General features: G+C 40.1%; 1 protein-coding gene across 3 annotated transcripts; it reads right to left on the reverse strand.

Annotated features, from left to right (window-relative positions):
- Nucleotides 1-398: 398 nt before the first annotated feature.
- Nucleotides 399-7922, reverse strand: LOC130578643 (interleukin-1 receptor type 1-like). 3 transcript variants are annotated; one of them, XM_057374861.1, is made up of 6 exons: nt 7839-7922; nt 6352-6433; nt 5253-5521; nt 4272-4403; nt 2215-2446; nt 399-654 (listed from the first exon to the last, which is right to left on the reverse strand). In XM_057374861.1, exons 3-6 carry the CDS (start codon nt 5320-5322, stop codon nt 414-416), a joined length of 675 nt encoding a protein of 224 aa, XP_057230844.1. In that variant the 5' UTR covers nt 5323-5521; nt 6352-6433; nt 7839-7922; the 3' UTR covers nt 399-413. The 3 variants fall into 3 exon arrangements, 1 of the variants encoding a protein (XP_057230844.1); XR_008965908.1 differs by lacking the exon at nt 399-654 and having other exon boundaries at nt 2383-2446; nt 4272-4411; XR_008965909.1 differs by lacking the exons at nt 399-654; nt 7839-7922 and adding an exon at nt 6930-7382 and having other exon boundaries at nt 2383-2446; nt 4272-4411.
- Nucleotides 7923-15241: the final 7319 nt, after the last annotated feature.

Below are 15241 nucleotides of genomic sequence, written 5' to 3' on the forward strand. Positions count from 1 at the left end.
AGATCTATAGGTGCAGCACCGAAGTTATTTTACACGTACAGGCCTGTGTAGTTGCTTTAATACCAGCTACAGAATTAGGAGTTGAACTATTTCAGAATTTTTCCTTAACACAGATAAAATACATTTCCAAGCTTGCACAGTCTACAGAGTATTTTGTTGAACCAAAGCAAGCAGCATAAGAATACCACAGCATCAGCAACAGATAGGATGTGACTAATATTCTGAGAAACTGAAATAATTATGCAAACTTTCTATTTACAGAAACATACAAGTTTTAAAACTTATTATCTACATAATCATAGGACAAACCAGATTTTCACAAACCTTATTCACATTCATGCCTTACTCAAACTGCAAAGAAAATAAACCTTCCCTTCCAAAAGCTGCTTTTCACAGTTACTCCATAAGACATTTTAAATAATACATTTTGTATCTTGTATATATGAAACACACATGCTCAATACCTTATGCCAGTGAACTTCAGCCTGATTATTGTCTTCATCCTTAAAATGTTCTAGATCAGGGCATATAATCTTTCCAGTATTTGAGCTCATCACTTTTTGTTCATATTTCATTTCTCCATTAAAACACAAACCATTATCGTTCTTAAAAACTGTTAAATTTATCGTTTTTTTGTTAGAGTGGTTAAGGCTCCTGCAATGAGAACAGCAGACAAGTCAGGTCATTAACAGCAAGGTTTCTTATTTCCAGCAAGTCAGGAAGAGGGCCTTCAGCATCTCCACCAGCCTTGCCTCTTTAACACTCCTGCTATATTCCCTGGCTTATAAACATCATCCTCAGCCTCTCAGCCCCTGTTCCAGATGAAGAGATGGGAATAAGCTCTGAGTTTGTGTTGTAAGCAGAAGTGGGGCTTGCTCTGGACACACCAGAGGGGATTCAGGACTTCTAAGAGCTGCAGTTAAGGTTTAAGTGACTGACGTGCCAAATGTTGCCTACAGTTAGTCTGACTGAATCTTAGCATGGTTTTTGTCCTGCTGATACCATGTAAGCCAAGGATGTGAGGCACCCATAGGAACACATCTCATAGCTCCAGGAACTACAACCATAGAAGAAAAGACTAAATTAAAATTATGCAGCTGGGTAGCTTTGAAAGGATTACATGTCTTTTGACTTCCAATTTTGGTTTCATGGTAAACTCCAGGGAAGGAATGTCCCTGCAACATTGGAAGTTTCTGCTGATCATTGTTACTACCTTCACAATCCAAATCTCTCCAGGAGAACAGTTTTATTCAGCACACACCAGTACACACAATTACACACTACAAAAACAAATTTAGAGTCACCTGAAAAGCCTGTATTGTCTGTTCTCAGTGTGCTGTGGCAACATGAGGAAAGGAACATTTTGTGTCTATCTTTCGAAAATTAATTTCCTGTTCAGCACACAGTGAATTTCAACAACCATTGTAAAAAAGTAATGAAGTCCAATGCACTAATCTCAGCTGTTCATCTAGTAAGAGCTTTAAAGTATTAAAAGGGTTAGATATAGATGCTTTCCAAAGAATCTATTAATTTTTAGTTCTCTGTACACTCAGATCTTTTGAGTAGTACTAGAGACACATTATTTTCACTGTCTCTAAAGCTGCCTAGCACCCTGCTTTGCTCTTTATATGCATTCACATTTTTGACCAGTAACTTTTGGTAGTATTTTAAATCATATAAACTATTTTCTGCCTTTTAACTTGCAGATTCCTAGTAAGATTTCCAAAAAGTTGCTAAGCTATCCAGAAAGTCTGAGCGTGGTGACAAAATGCAGAATCAGCTCCTCTTAGAACCTTCACGTATTTATCCTTGTCCTATGAAGAAACCAAAGGGTTCTTCTGATCTGTCACTATCAAAGAGCAATTTGAACACAAGAGAAGCCAAAGAAGTTAAGACATTTTCCTGTGACCTTACACTTCATGGAAAACTAACAAAGCAAACAACAACCCCCACAGACCATTGTTAGTATCATGATGCTTTAAGATAAAGAGAGTCTTCTATATGAACCACTTTTGCAGTGCTAAATGTGTGGAATAAAAGAGAAACATAGGCATCATGCAGAAACATGCAGAACCAAAAAGCATGGTTAAAACAGTGCTTTTAACTGATCTAAGCATTCTGTCTAAAACAAGAAGTTTTGTATGCTCAAGTTCCACAAATATATTAATTATCTTTGCATGCACTAGCAATCCAGTTGTTTTCTTCCTTCCTTACCTTAAACTGCATTCATAAAGTCCAGAATCTTCCAGCATTGCAGGAATAAACCAAAGCAAGCCCTCTCGCTGGTGGATCCTGGCATCTCTCTCTGTGGTCACTGGTATAGCACTACCATTTTTATACCATGTCAGATTGTAATCAGAGTGAAGCACTGGCAGTGTAATTATTGGGCAAGTAATAGCTGTAGGCTCTCCAACAAGCACAAAGTAATCACAGATAACACATCTTTCTGTTAAAAAAAATGAAAAATATGAAAAAAATTATCAATGCTTTTAATTTGTTAATTAAAATTTAATTTGTTTGCTTTTATGTTTTAGAAGTATTATTACCAAGTTGCACAGAATCAGAAAAACTTTCTTGAACAATCTACCATCAAAACAATACAAGGCTAAAATTTTTTGTTTGTTATCACCTTCTGSTCAAGAATATAAACATACATTTTACAAGCTTAAGCCACAACTTCCCTCTGTTAAGGCAGTTAGCAACAAGCACATGCAAGTCAAACAGCCTCATTGCAAATCTGAGAATAAGAAAGACCCGTGGGATCCACCAGGCAACTCCAAGCTTCCCAACTCACCTATCATGTCCTTGTTATTTAACCATGCTAGTACTTTTGCAGAATTGCCAGATTCTTAAAGTAAATACCATGTATGTAAAGCACAGGGCAAACAGTAGCAGTGCTGAGCTCTTGTCAGTACTCTGCCACTATGAATGTAAAGCCAAAAACAAATTGGGGGTGGAAAAGGAAAAACATTTCCCAACATGAAGCACAAGACAGTATGGAATGAGATCAAGACCTCAATACATCAAAGGGTCTGTAAATCAATATGTCACAATACTAAAAATTTTGGAAAGAAACAATATTTAGAATAAGAAGTCTTGACTATAATGTATTATTTACTTCCTACGTTTGCACCTTTAACCAGAAGGCCCATTATTATGAACATCACAGAAAAGACCAACATAAACATAATTATGACTGTGTAACAAGTTGACAGGACACAATCATGCAGCCTAGCAAGCATTTCTTTAAAAATCAGCCAAAAAATATCAGAGAAAGAGGGAAAGATACTGCAAAAAGTTATCAAGAACCCAAATCCGCAAACAAAAACTTACTGAACAGAGGAGTTAACACTTCAACACAAAACAGAGGTGACCATTTAAGGTATAAAGCAGACTGTAAAACTTTCAAACTTTGGCACACATTTCTCCAGAGAAGCTGTAGATGCCCCACCCCTGGAAGTGTTCAAGGCCAGGCTGAATGGAGCTCTGAGGAGCCTGGTCTAGTGAAAGGTATCCTTGCCCACCGCAGGGAGGTTGGACTGGATGATCTTTAGGACCTTTCCAACCCAAACCATTCCATAATTCTATGTGCAACACTGAATTTCTATGAAACTGCAAAACATCTGGCTGAACCGATTTTACAAACCTTGCTGAATGACTGTGCAAAGTTAACATATTCAATTTCAAAGTAGAAAAGTTTTCCATTATCTTTCTAGTATCACTATCTTCCTATTTAAAGACTTCCAAGCAGGTCTCCATATAGCTCAATCTAATCCAGAGACATTAATATTAAACTCCTTATGCCAAGACTAGCAAGACAAGCATCAATATTTTAAGGAGTTCTAAACTCTACTGAATGACTAGATCTATCATTAAAAATATGACTAATTAATTGTAAAGGAAACTCAGCCCTACTGCTTTCAGGACTAGAAACAGAGAATGTCTCTTTAAGAAGGCACTCTACAGCTAACCTAATGTCAAGGAAGCCAATCACTTTGGGCTCTCTTCGTAAGAAACAGGGAGAGGCTAACCAAAGCCCCCATGACTTAAAATTTATGTGCCTAGATTTTAAAAAAAATATCTCCATTTGTCCATGTCATCCCTAGTACAATTTGAATCCCAACTGAGGAATTCAGCTATCATCAATATACTAAAGCCAAAATAAATCCCAAACCAATTACTTGTTCTCAGTAACTCTTTCCAAGTAAATACATACATCTCTTAACATTTTCTTTTTTAAAATGGTAATTTAAACAAGGTATTTAACCTACCAGCACTGAATAGAGGCATCAATACAATGAAATGACCAATGAGCAAAAATACAGTTGTCATATTTTGCTTCAAACCAGAAGTTTTTTCCATTGGTGTGGGAAGTCTGTTCAAGCTGCACTGGCCTCTGCACCCTGCATTACTTTAAAAAAAAAAAAAAAAAAAAAAAAAAAAAAAAAAAAAAAAAAAAAAACAAACCAAAACAAAAACTACCCTCAAGCACAAAGTATGCTAGCCCAGTGATTTAAGCTATACTGTATGATTTAAATCCAAGCTTGATTAAGCTACCCTTCTTTCCACATGCTTACAAAAGACACAATCAAGATATGGACGAGGTTTCCCTCTTTGAACTTTTGTTATACAGATGAGGCAGCAGTGCTTTTAAGAGCAGTAACTTGTAGTTCTTTGCAGAAGGACAAGCACACTTTAACTCCAGCGTCATCTGCTACCTTAAATTGGCATCTAAATTCAAATGTGTGTGGAAACCACAGTTAATATGAATTGCTGTGGTCAGACACAAAACAAAGCGTCCAAGAATCATAGTTTCACTTCACACCTCAGGTCTTACTTTCAGTTTTCTCCAACAAAGACATGATTGAACACACACCCACTGCCCTCATGGCCCGCAAGTGGCTTCTATGAAACKCTAAATCTTAACCAGGTCCTGCTCCCCTCTCAGACGTACCAGCATTTTTTGGTAAGGTGTCATGAGAGATGTACCCAAGCCTTCTATTGTCAACCAGCTGGCAAGCACTTAAATCCTTCCCCTTCTGACAGCTCACTGTAGACCAAGGTGTGCATTAAGCTGCTTTGCCTTTCCTCAGCTTTTGATGGCTGCCTCTCACTCTAAAGCAAGCTGGTTTCACATGCAGCATCCATTGCAAAACATTCATTGCACAGGTCCTAGTTAATATTTGCCTTCTACCCAGCTACAAATGGCAGGTAGAAGATAAGGCATGCCCAGAAAAAGAGCCTTGACTTACCTTTATATTCAATGTAATTCACTTCAGTCACAAATAAGCCACASCAGCTMCTTCTTTTGAAGCATTTCATATGCAGAAGTRCTGGATATCAGGGAGGGTCATACARTGCAGAGTTCAATAATTTAATGTAACAGCCTAAAAGTATGTACTTCTTTTGGACAGTTTATCTGACAAAACTTTCATATCACAGTCCTTATTTAGTTGCCTTGCATGTGCTTTTCCTGTAACTTGCTAATGAAGAGGTCATCATTTTTGGAGTTTCAGTTTACCTGCAAAAAGCAGAGAAAGGGAAAAAAGATTTTACAAAACATTATTGGGACAGCAGCATACACACACAAACCCAAATTTTCTGCAGACATCCTAAATGTAAAAGCAAGAGCATCCCCCTGCCTACACTAGAGAGATGACTTAAAAGAGCAACAACAAAACTTGCAGTAGAGACTGACCAAGAATTCTAGCAAAGATCTTTGGGAAACGAAGTTTCTGTCAAAAACAATGTTACACATGTGTCATGCAACTTCGTAGGACCAATTCAACAATTACAAGCAAACAAAGAATACTTAAATTTAGGGCAAGATAATAAGCACCCTCTAGACGCTGGTTATCCTCTGGGGTATTCTGACACTGACACGATGACCACAAACATTAGTCCTTATGACTCCTTTCCAGACAATCTTGCAAGCCACAGAACCACAGAAAAGTTGTATCTTTAAGAAAAACATATTATCCAGGACGTTCTGTTGAAGCTACATCAAAATGCAGCCAAAGAGTTTTCACTAAGAAGCCTGCAATAGTTAAGTGTCTGCAAGCTAAATTCCAGTTCAACTTGGAGACAGTATTAACTATTCCAAATCTGAATTTGAAGAAAGTGCACTTTCTTTAGATTCAGGTAACTGCCCCGACTTTTTACCAAAGAACAGGAGGAAGGAGASAAAAATAGTATCTRTAGCTGTACATRGCTGGCCACCACTGRTTRACTCTACAACAGTTAAGTGCTATCTATTCATCCTCTTCAACACCAAACTGAAGGCAATGACAGTATCCAATTACAGTGAAAAGAGCAGATCTTATCAATATTCAAATAAATAAAAAACAGTACCTTCCTTCAGTATCAAGTGGAAGCAGTTAATTTCACAGTTCACGCTTTGAATACTTTTCCATGTCATTTCAACTCCTGATACCTGTCAATATAAAGTAATAGGAATTTTAATGTAGCACATTTTTATTCAAATCCAAATTAAGTTATTAATTTTCCAGTATCATTTTCAAAGTACTGTTAAGAGGCATTTAAAAGAACCTGAATGGTTCATGCAGATTAAAATTGTATTTATCAAAAATAGCAACATAAAGTATTTAAAAAATAATGTATTAATCTCAGAAGGAGAGAGGAAATCAGGAATATTGTTTACCAAAAAAAGTAACAGGCGTTTCTCATTTAAGGATTGATTTAAAATATCTGAATTAAAATATCTGAATTAAGGAAACTGCATTCTAAAGTAACTTCTGTGCAAGACGTTTTAGCCTGTTTTTTGAGGATCTAAGCACTAACAAATAGTCCAAGTCAAATAAGTGCACTGTGCTGAATTTCTGAAGAAGAAAAACAAAACACATCCAGCAGCTTGCTTGAGTCCCTGAAGAAAATCTCTACAAATTTAATAGCTGCTGTTGGAAACAAACCAGATCCTCGATTCAGCTCGGCTGCTTTTAATGGATAGCTCCCAAGCTGCGGCTCCTCAAGGTGCTGCCAAGCACCATCAAGCTGTGACCAGCACAGGTCTGGGACTGTCACAGTAGCAGCTCCTCCCTGGGTTTCATACAGGCATCTCTTTCACCGAAAACCTTGCTCTTGTCATATTAACAGTTAAAACAGAGCTCCCATCTGATCATCGTTTTGCAATAAACAAATACAGAAATAGTTTTTGCTGGTTTTATACCAGGTCAAGAAGATTTACGCCAAGCATTATCCCGCTTCCTGTGACACGCACTTCAAAAAATGTGGCAGCGTTAGCACTTCTACAACTTTCATTTGTACATCGTACTTCCTACCTGGACTTGAACAATGCAATACACAACGAGGAAGCAGACACAAAGGCAAAATAATAAATTACTTCCAAGGAAGCTATTTGGGGACATAAAAGCTGAGAAATCAGCAGCCACACAGATAGGGAGACTGTGCCAACACACCCCACAGCAACACACGCGGCCTCAAAAAACGGCTGAAAGTAACAAACCCAGGGGCCCGGTGCTGGTTTTCTGGAAGCTGTCAGCACTGCAGCCTTACCTGGCGCGGGCAGCCCTGCGGGCACCGGCCCGGGGGATCCCCGCTCCCCACGCTGCCAAGGAAGGGACACGGGCCACGGGAAAGGACAGGGACAGCGGGGAAGGAAAAGCCCAGCTACCCCCACATCTGCCCCGCCGCAGCCCCCGCCCCGCGCCCTCCCCGGCACCACGGCGGCACTGGAAGCCGAGCCGAGCCAAACCAAGACAGACGAGCCGAACCAAAACGAGCCGAACCAAGGCGAACCCAGCCCAGCTCCCATGAGGGAGCGACACACTACCCCAATGCCGCCCACCGCCCTTCCTCACCTTCGTCCGCTCCCCACCGGCCACCCAGGCCCGCTCCACATTGCGGGCCCAGCGGGCAGCTCGCCCCGCCTCGCCCGGGAGCCACGGCCGCGGACACCGCCCCCGGACCGCCCCGGCCCTGCCCCGGACTGCCCCTTGACCGCCCCCGGCCCTGCCCCGGACCGCCGCGGCCCTGCCCCGGACCGTCCCCGGACCGCCCCCGAATCGCACTGGGACCGCCCCGGTTCGCTGCCGAACCGCACTTAGACCGCCCCCGGCTCGCCTCGGTCCTGCTCCGGACCGCCTGTCCAGGCCCAGTGAACTTGGGCGGCGTGCAGCTGCTGGCCCAGGGCGAGCTGGTCCTCGCGGTGACTCGTGTGTAAACTCCTGCGGGGCATCTTCCCGCGGCTTGGGTTAAGCCCTTTTTCTCGGGCATCAGCCCATTTCCTTTGGCCGTCACGCCTGGCTTTAGTTCCCCTTCAAGCTGTGATTCCCTGGGCGGCCGAGCTGACTTCAGCGTAGTTTTTCTCAGGCTGCCCTCGGGGCTCATGGCGAGCTTTGGCTGGGCTGACCTTGGAAAGAAAGGATGAGAGCCCTGTGGCCAGCTCGGCGCCCGGCATTGCTGCAGAGCAGAGCCGATGCCCATTTGGCAGCCTGGTGGGAGCGGAGACATTTCACAGCTTCAAATACAGAGATTGTACCTGCATCCAGGGCATGCCGCATGCAACCCTGCCTGCCCTGGGAAACTGTCACAGAGCAGAAACCAGTACCATGGCAAATCCATCACCCCACCCATAAAGTGAGTGCAGGGACTCTCATTTCTATCTGGCATCTACCAGTGCAGGCAATGTGTTCGCTGCCACCATTCCTGTGTTACATCACCTGAAGCTGCTCGTCCTCTCTGTTTTGAGCAGAGCTCTATTTGCTCTCCACCATGTAAGTCAGACTTGGAAGTGAATGCTCTTTAAGGTGYCAACCCCAACCATTCTTTGATTCTRTGATCCTAAGYGTTTACGTTTTTTCTGGTTTGATCAGCTATCCCTTCTACTGTGCCASGATAACACTATTTTAGTACAAACAATAGTTTCTTCCTTTCAGATTTGTATAGAAACTCAATACAGTTCTCACTGTTTAGTCTGATGGTAAGACTAGACTTGTTCAAACAGAAATCGAGTTTTCTAGGGTGAAGTTTCCCTGGAATTGTTTCCTTGTCCATCATTTTCACTTGAGAACCTTAATCCCCTATGCTGGCCTTCACATCCTTCTTTTTGTTTCCCATAAGCTTACTTCTATTCACTCCTCAAATAGGAATATTTACTGTACTGTATTTACTGTAGGGTATTCAGTGATTGCTTATGCCCATCTCTGCTTTTATTCATTCATTCAAGAACCACATTCATTAACTTTATTTGCATTCTGGTTGAAGTAAACATACATTTTAATAGGAATAATAAAAATRTAATGTAAGAAGCTTCATCTTGAGGTTTGAACAATTTCCAAATTGGTGTGAAGGGACTCTCAACTTGATTAAAGTTTTGGAAAAATGTGGGAAAGGCAGGTTTTAGCTTCTCAAATGGTAGATGAGAACTCTGATCCAGATTCAGAGACCCARTACTTTTTTCCAAGTGGCAAGCTTGGACTTTTTTGTGGTATTTGTATAAATAATCTCATAATATAATTAATCTCATATATTAATTAATCTCATAATATAATATAATTATTCTCATATTGGTTTCTTCCATATTTGCAGTATCAGGATGAAGAGCTGTCTTGAGCCATGGAGCAGTGAAATGTTTACCAGCTTATGTGATAAAGTAAATGGAGAGCAAACCCTTCATGAACTAGATGAGTAAATGTCTATTGCTGTTGTGTGTTTATAAGCCTTTGCAAACTCTCTATTTTAGTTGCACAAAATACTTACCTGCTTTTGCCTTCACTGGTTCTGAGTCAAGGTTGATGTTAAGGTGACTGACTAGATTGGGGAAACTTCATAGGCCATAGCAGCCTTAAGAATAAAGATTTTTCTAAGTGTTTATCTGCCCACTACTTTTCTCCACAATACCTAAAGGATAACAGCAATACTTCAAATTAAGCTGCACAAAGTTTGCAAGTTGGCGACCTGGAGGAGTCAGAGAAAGAAGTGTCTCATGTTAGCCAACAATGATCAGGAAAGCTCTCCACCAGGTAGCTAGAGAACAGGGAGYATTCCAGAGACCCAGCAGTCTCAAGGAAGCATAATAACTTATTAGTGGATGTATAGAATACTTGCTAAAATGGTAATTTGTAGAATGTGGCACACATCACTATATCTATATTCTGATATGTGTCATGATCACACTTTTAAAGTACTCTCTGACACTCATTTTAGAGAAATTAATCACTAAGAACTGAAAGTACACTTTTGAAAGAACACACGCAACAGTCAACACTGCCAAATTGTGATTCAGGAGCAAAGTATGCATTTTTCGCAGAGCAGAGGATCTTTCCTAGACTTTGCTAAGATTTATGTGAATGAATYGATCATGAAACATTAGTAAGAATCCAGTCAGAAAGTGGTAATTTTGCAATTTTCTGTTCTTCCACTGTAGAGCTGTTTTCCTGAGTGAGTTTTACGACCCAACCTGTTACCTCAATTATGCATTCATACATAATTGTGAGAAACCTGTCATTGTGTCCAACTGCAGGCCTCTGAAGCATGTTTCTGGTCTCAGACCTCTGGACCAATGTCTCAAGACTTCATTGTTGAGAAATCAGTCAGCACCAAGAAGCCAGACAGAGGTTTGTGTCCTTTAGTACACAGGAGTAAGTGTCCAGGGTGAATGTCAGAACAGCATAGTAAGATATTCCAGATGGCCCTGAAAGGTGCARTTCCTCTCCCAACACATCAATCACTGATGTTGTAAGCAGTGACTCTGTCACAGGAGTTAATTCAAAGACTTTTTGGTAATTTCACCAAAGCTCTCCACAGGGTTCTTTTGACTTGTAGTTTAATATAGGTTCATGTGCAAGGCTAGCAATACAAACTTATGTCAAAAAGACTGTCTATACTTGATTAAATCTTGCTACAACTTGCTGCATCACCAAAACCTACAAATCATTGAAAACACAAACCAGTTCTGAGTCACCTACAGTCTGAACACACCTATTTTAGGACAACAACAAAGGTCTTGGCCACCAAGATCCTCATTCCAGAAAATCCTAAATCTGGGGGTGGTTGATTTTCTTATCACCCAAGTTCAGAGTCCAAATCAAAACTGGCTACTTATCCTACTAAATCCCATCCATTAATGCCCTCTTCTATGAAGCTATCTCTTCTTACACAGGACAAGGTAGCAACAGAAGYGCAAGGACAGACACATCACATTGCACTCTTAACAGTGCTTTTGGTATTACTCCTGGCAAGGCATGTCAGACCTATTTTGAACACATGTCACTAACCTAAACCAGGTTCTCATGTATTGAGGTTTGTTCAGTCACACTTTCCACACAAAAGAGAGATAGAGTTAATATTTGATCAGGTGCATCCATCTGCACTTAGAGCAAACTTATATTGCATAGAGGAGTGGATCTCAAATTGACATTTTAAGTAAGTGAAAAGCATGAACATATCAATTCTCTCAAGAGATAGCTTTTGCAATTACAATCTGGTTTAAAATAAAAAYCAATTTAATCAGTTTAATTTTTCTTTTTTAAAAGGGCTTGAAAATCCCTAGTTCTACATCACAATCACTTCTTCACACATTTCCAAGTGTACCTCTGCTTAAGCAGAGGAGGTCATGACAGCTATGTGACTGTCACTGCAACACTYAACCAGGAATGTATGCTAGCAGCASCTTTCTCCTCCTTCGMCACCCAAGCTCACTRTGGATTTCTTTGCAGAATGCTTCTCTTCCATCATTTCTGTGACTCTTTTCCATGCCTCATAAGAACAATTGTTGGGGACTTTTCCTTTTTGCCTTCAGCACTCAGAAGCTCTATAATTTTGTTAATTTCCACTGTGACTAAGCTGGCCCAAGTCTTCACCACATTACTGCTTCAATAAATCAGCCATCCTTGTATTACTGACATTACCTGAACTGTTCTGGTTTTAGCCAAAGCAGTTCTCAAGGCAGATCCTGGAATGGCTTCAAGGTTGTTGGTCTCCTTAGAACTTCCTTGAGGTGGAGACACTGTGTTGGCACTAACAATAAGTGTCAGAGCCAAAGCAAGTAATGCCTTCACTAGCCAGTAGTTGAGTCATGGAAATGAAAATCAAGTTTCACAACTTTGTATCTCTGCCCAACACACATCCACCTCAAGATCTTATCCTGTTTTGTGGGTTAGAGCTCTTAGAGTCAGCAGAAGGGCAGCTGAAAAGGCTGTAATTAATTTGCAGTGAAGTCTGTAAGATGGATGCAGTGGTTTATCTCACGTATATATACATACATACATATATATATATATATATATATATATATGTAGTGAGTTTAAAATGTCCTGCTGTTATCATGGAGCAGCTCTTTAACTTCAGCTTCTCCAATTTGCTCATTAGTTTATACAATATATGCTCAGAAATTATTCTCAAATGTTGTACAATAAGGGCCAACATGCAGAAAAGAAACTCAGAACTGTRAGCAAAGGACTTCTAGATTTAGCCTTCTCACCCAGCAAGAAAGGTACAGCACATAATAAACTCTGGACAAACTGTGCAATGGCTGCATGTCTCTCATCAGGTTACCCCATGTCTTGCTACAATACCACTAAAATTCATAGAATCATAAAATTGTTTGGATTGGATTGGAAGAGACCTTAAAGATAATCCAGCTCCAACCCCAAAGCCATGGGYAGGGACACCTTCCACTRGACCAGGTTCCCCATAGCCCCATCCAGCCTGGCCTTGAACACTTCAAGGGATGGGACATCCTCAGCTTCCCTAGACAACAGTCAAGGATTTTTTCCTGATATCTAATCTAAACCTACTTGCTTTCAGTTTGAATCCATTCCCCCTGTCATTATATGAACAAAAGCAACAAATAAACTGGAATAACAAAATGGCCCAAGGAAACCCATACAAGACTATTCTTCTTTAAATTGCTAGAGGAGCACAAAAAAGATATGCACAATTAYAGCAGGCTCTGAAACAGGTTAGCTGAAACAGAAAGAATCTTTAAAAGCAATAACTTGCAGTGGATTGACCTTTGAAAAATAAAATTCTTATATCTCAGCAGACACTAGGGTAAGTTGGTGATATCACTCTAGAGTAGAAGAAAGGATTAGCTGCCTTAGAAGCATGTAGAAATTACCATACTGCTGCTTTCTTCCATTGTAAAAGCTCAGAACGGCATGAAACAAAGGAAACAAAATTCAGAGCTACTTTTGACTGAGCTTTAGCATTCCTTTCAGCTAAAAAGCAAGAAAATTAAAGTATCAGATGTTTGGAAGATAATGCTTGAGATAAGTAATTACCTATAGCAATTGATTTCCCATGATTGGAGAGTGAACCTTTTGCCTCTGGATAGTAATCTGCTGTCTTTCTCAGGCTGAACATGAATCACTGTGCTAAGTGCTGCCTCAAATGTTTCCAGAGACTGGGCATAATACTTTAATATTTTGCCATTTTTTTATCTGTTGGATACATGTTTTGGGAGTCTTATACTGGCATTGCCACTGTGTTCTTGCAGAGGCCTTCTTTTTGCTAAACTGTTTTAACAAATAAACAGTACAGCCATTGTTAGTAGTTTTTAATTGATTAGTCATCAGAAGCTTTGTGCACAAGATAAATAGGGATCTGATGTTAAACTAACTACAAGGAAGTCTTGGGAAAAGCCCAAGCAATTTGGAGKGCTGAACACAAAAATAAGTTATGCTTCCTAGTTTTTTTATTTCTCTATTAATAACACCTATCCAGTCTTCTTTAGTACATGATCTTTAAGGTCCCTTCCAACTCAAACCATTCTATGATTCTCTGATTATATCTTGTATAGTCTAAAATGCATTTCTTGGCACAGCAATTAGACTTTGCAACMGCTTGTACCAAACCTACCATAAACCTAGGTTGCAAAAATAGGAGCCACGAGCAGACAGGAAGGACAGTAGAAAGAGTCCAATCAGAAATAAGAAGCAGAAACTGGTTTTCAGTTGTCTATTTAGCAGTACATGTGGAAGAAGATGAGCAAAATTAAATCACTTTAAAGAAAAAACTGCTGTGGCTATGTCAAGACATAGCTTTTTCTCAGTGCCAGTATATTAGGTCTAATTAAGATTGATCAACCTTAAAAATGGAAATATTTAAAGCCTGTGAGGCAGATTTTCATTGCCATTCCTGCATAAAAACCTTACTTGTGACAGACCCTCCTTGTGACATCACTGTGATTCATTGTAGCACACTGATCAGGAATAACTGTTTTCTCGATAGGCTTTTAGTGATCAGCAGCACTCACAACAGGTAACACTACCAGATAGTTTTGCTTCTTTCCTTTTCCTTACACATGCTTCAAATACATCAGCTCAAACTTCATAAGAGTAATTTGTGATTTGCTTGTCTTACCCAAAGGAGACCAACTCCTGACAGTACAACAGCTTCTCCTAAATCCTATTCTTGTCCTACAGTCCTCAGCAGAAACTAAAACACTTTCCARTTTTCTTCCTATCAAGATGTCTGTGTCCCACTACCACACTCATCTGCTTAGATCTTCCTTCTTCTCATATCCCAGYTGCACATGTCACATTCCTCCTTATAATCTTCCTTTCAGGGCAAGCTCTTCAGGACTTTCAGCTCCCAGGTCTCTCAGACATTCACAAAGCCTGACTTAAGCACTTAGGACAGATTTAATCTTGTCAGACAATACATCTGTGGCCTGCAAGARTTGTGGAGAGCAGTTCTCTGACCTGCTCCCCTCTGTCTGCTTCAAAATTATTTCAGCCATAGAAATGTATCTGTAGTCTGCAGCATTACACTGGGGAAGATGAACCCAATCCTGAGACCTCCCTGAACAGCTTACAGCATCTCTAATAACTTTTATGGATTTTAATTAATCATTTGTTTTATGATAATTCCTTTTATTGGGTCATGTTACAGAAGGAAAACAATTTCCCTTGTGTGTTGCATTATGTTTTGAGATAGTAATTTCTTGTTACTTCCAGAAGTACTTGTGAGAGCTTTTTTGTTCTTCTATGAAATTTTCCATTGCCTGGAGAGCTGTCATTCTCAGCCAAAGGAAAGCAATTCCAGTTCTATGGAATACTGAAGCTGTTCATGACCTGGTTTTCTGTAAGTGCAGCCTTTAAAAATGAGTTGGCAARTGCTGACAATGGTGTTAAGCAATCCCAGGTCCCAGTAACATTGTTTTCTCCCTTGGAGACATCCATTATGTGTTTTTATTGCTATAAAACACAATTGGACCATAGCTATAAATTGGCATTTGAAGATTGGGAGRGGGAAGCAA

The sequence above is a fragment of the Malurus melanocephalus genome, unplaced genomic scaffold (genome assembly GCF_030028575.1).
Source record: "Malurus melanocephalus ecotype Western Australia unplaced genomic scaffold, MMel_1.1 scaffold_234, whole genome shotgun sequence".
Taxonomy (NCBI): Eukaryota; Metazoa; Chordata; class Aves; order Passeriformes; family Maluridae; genus Malurus; species Malurus melanocephalus.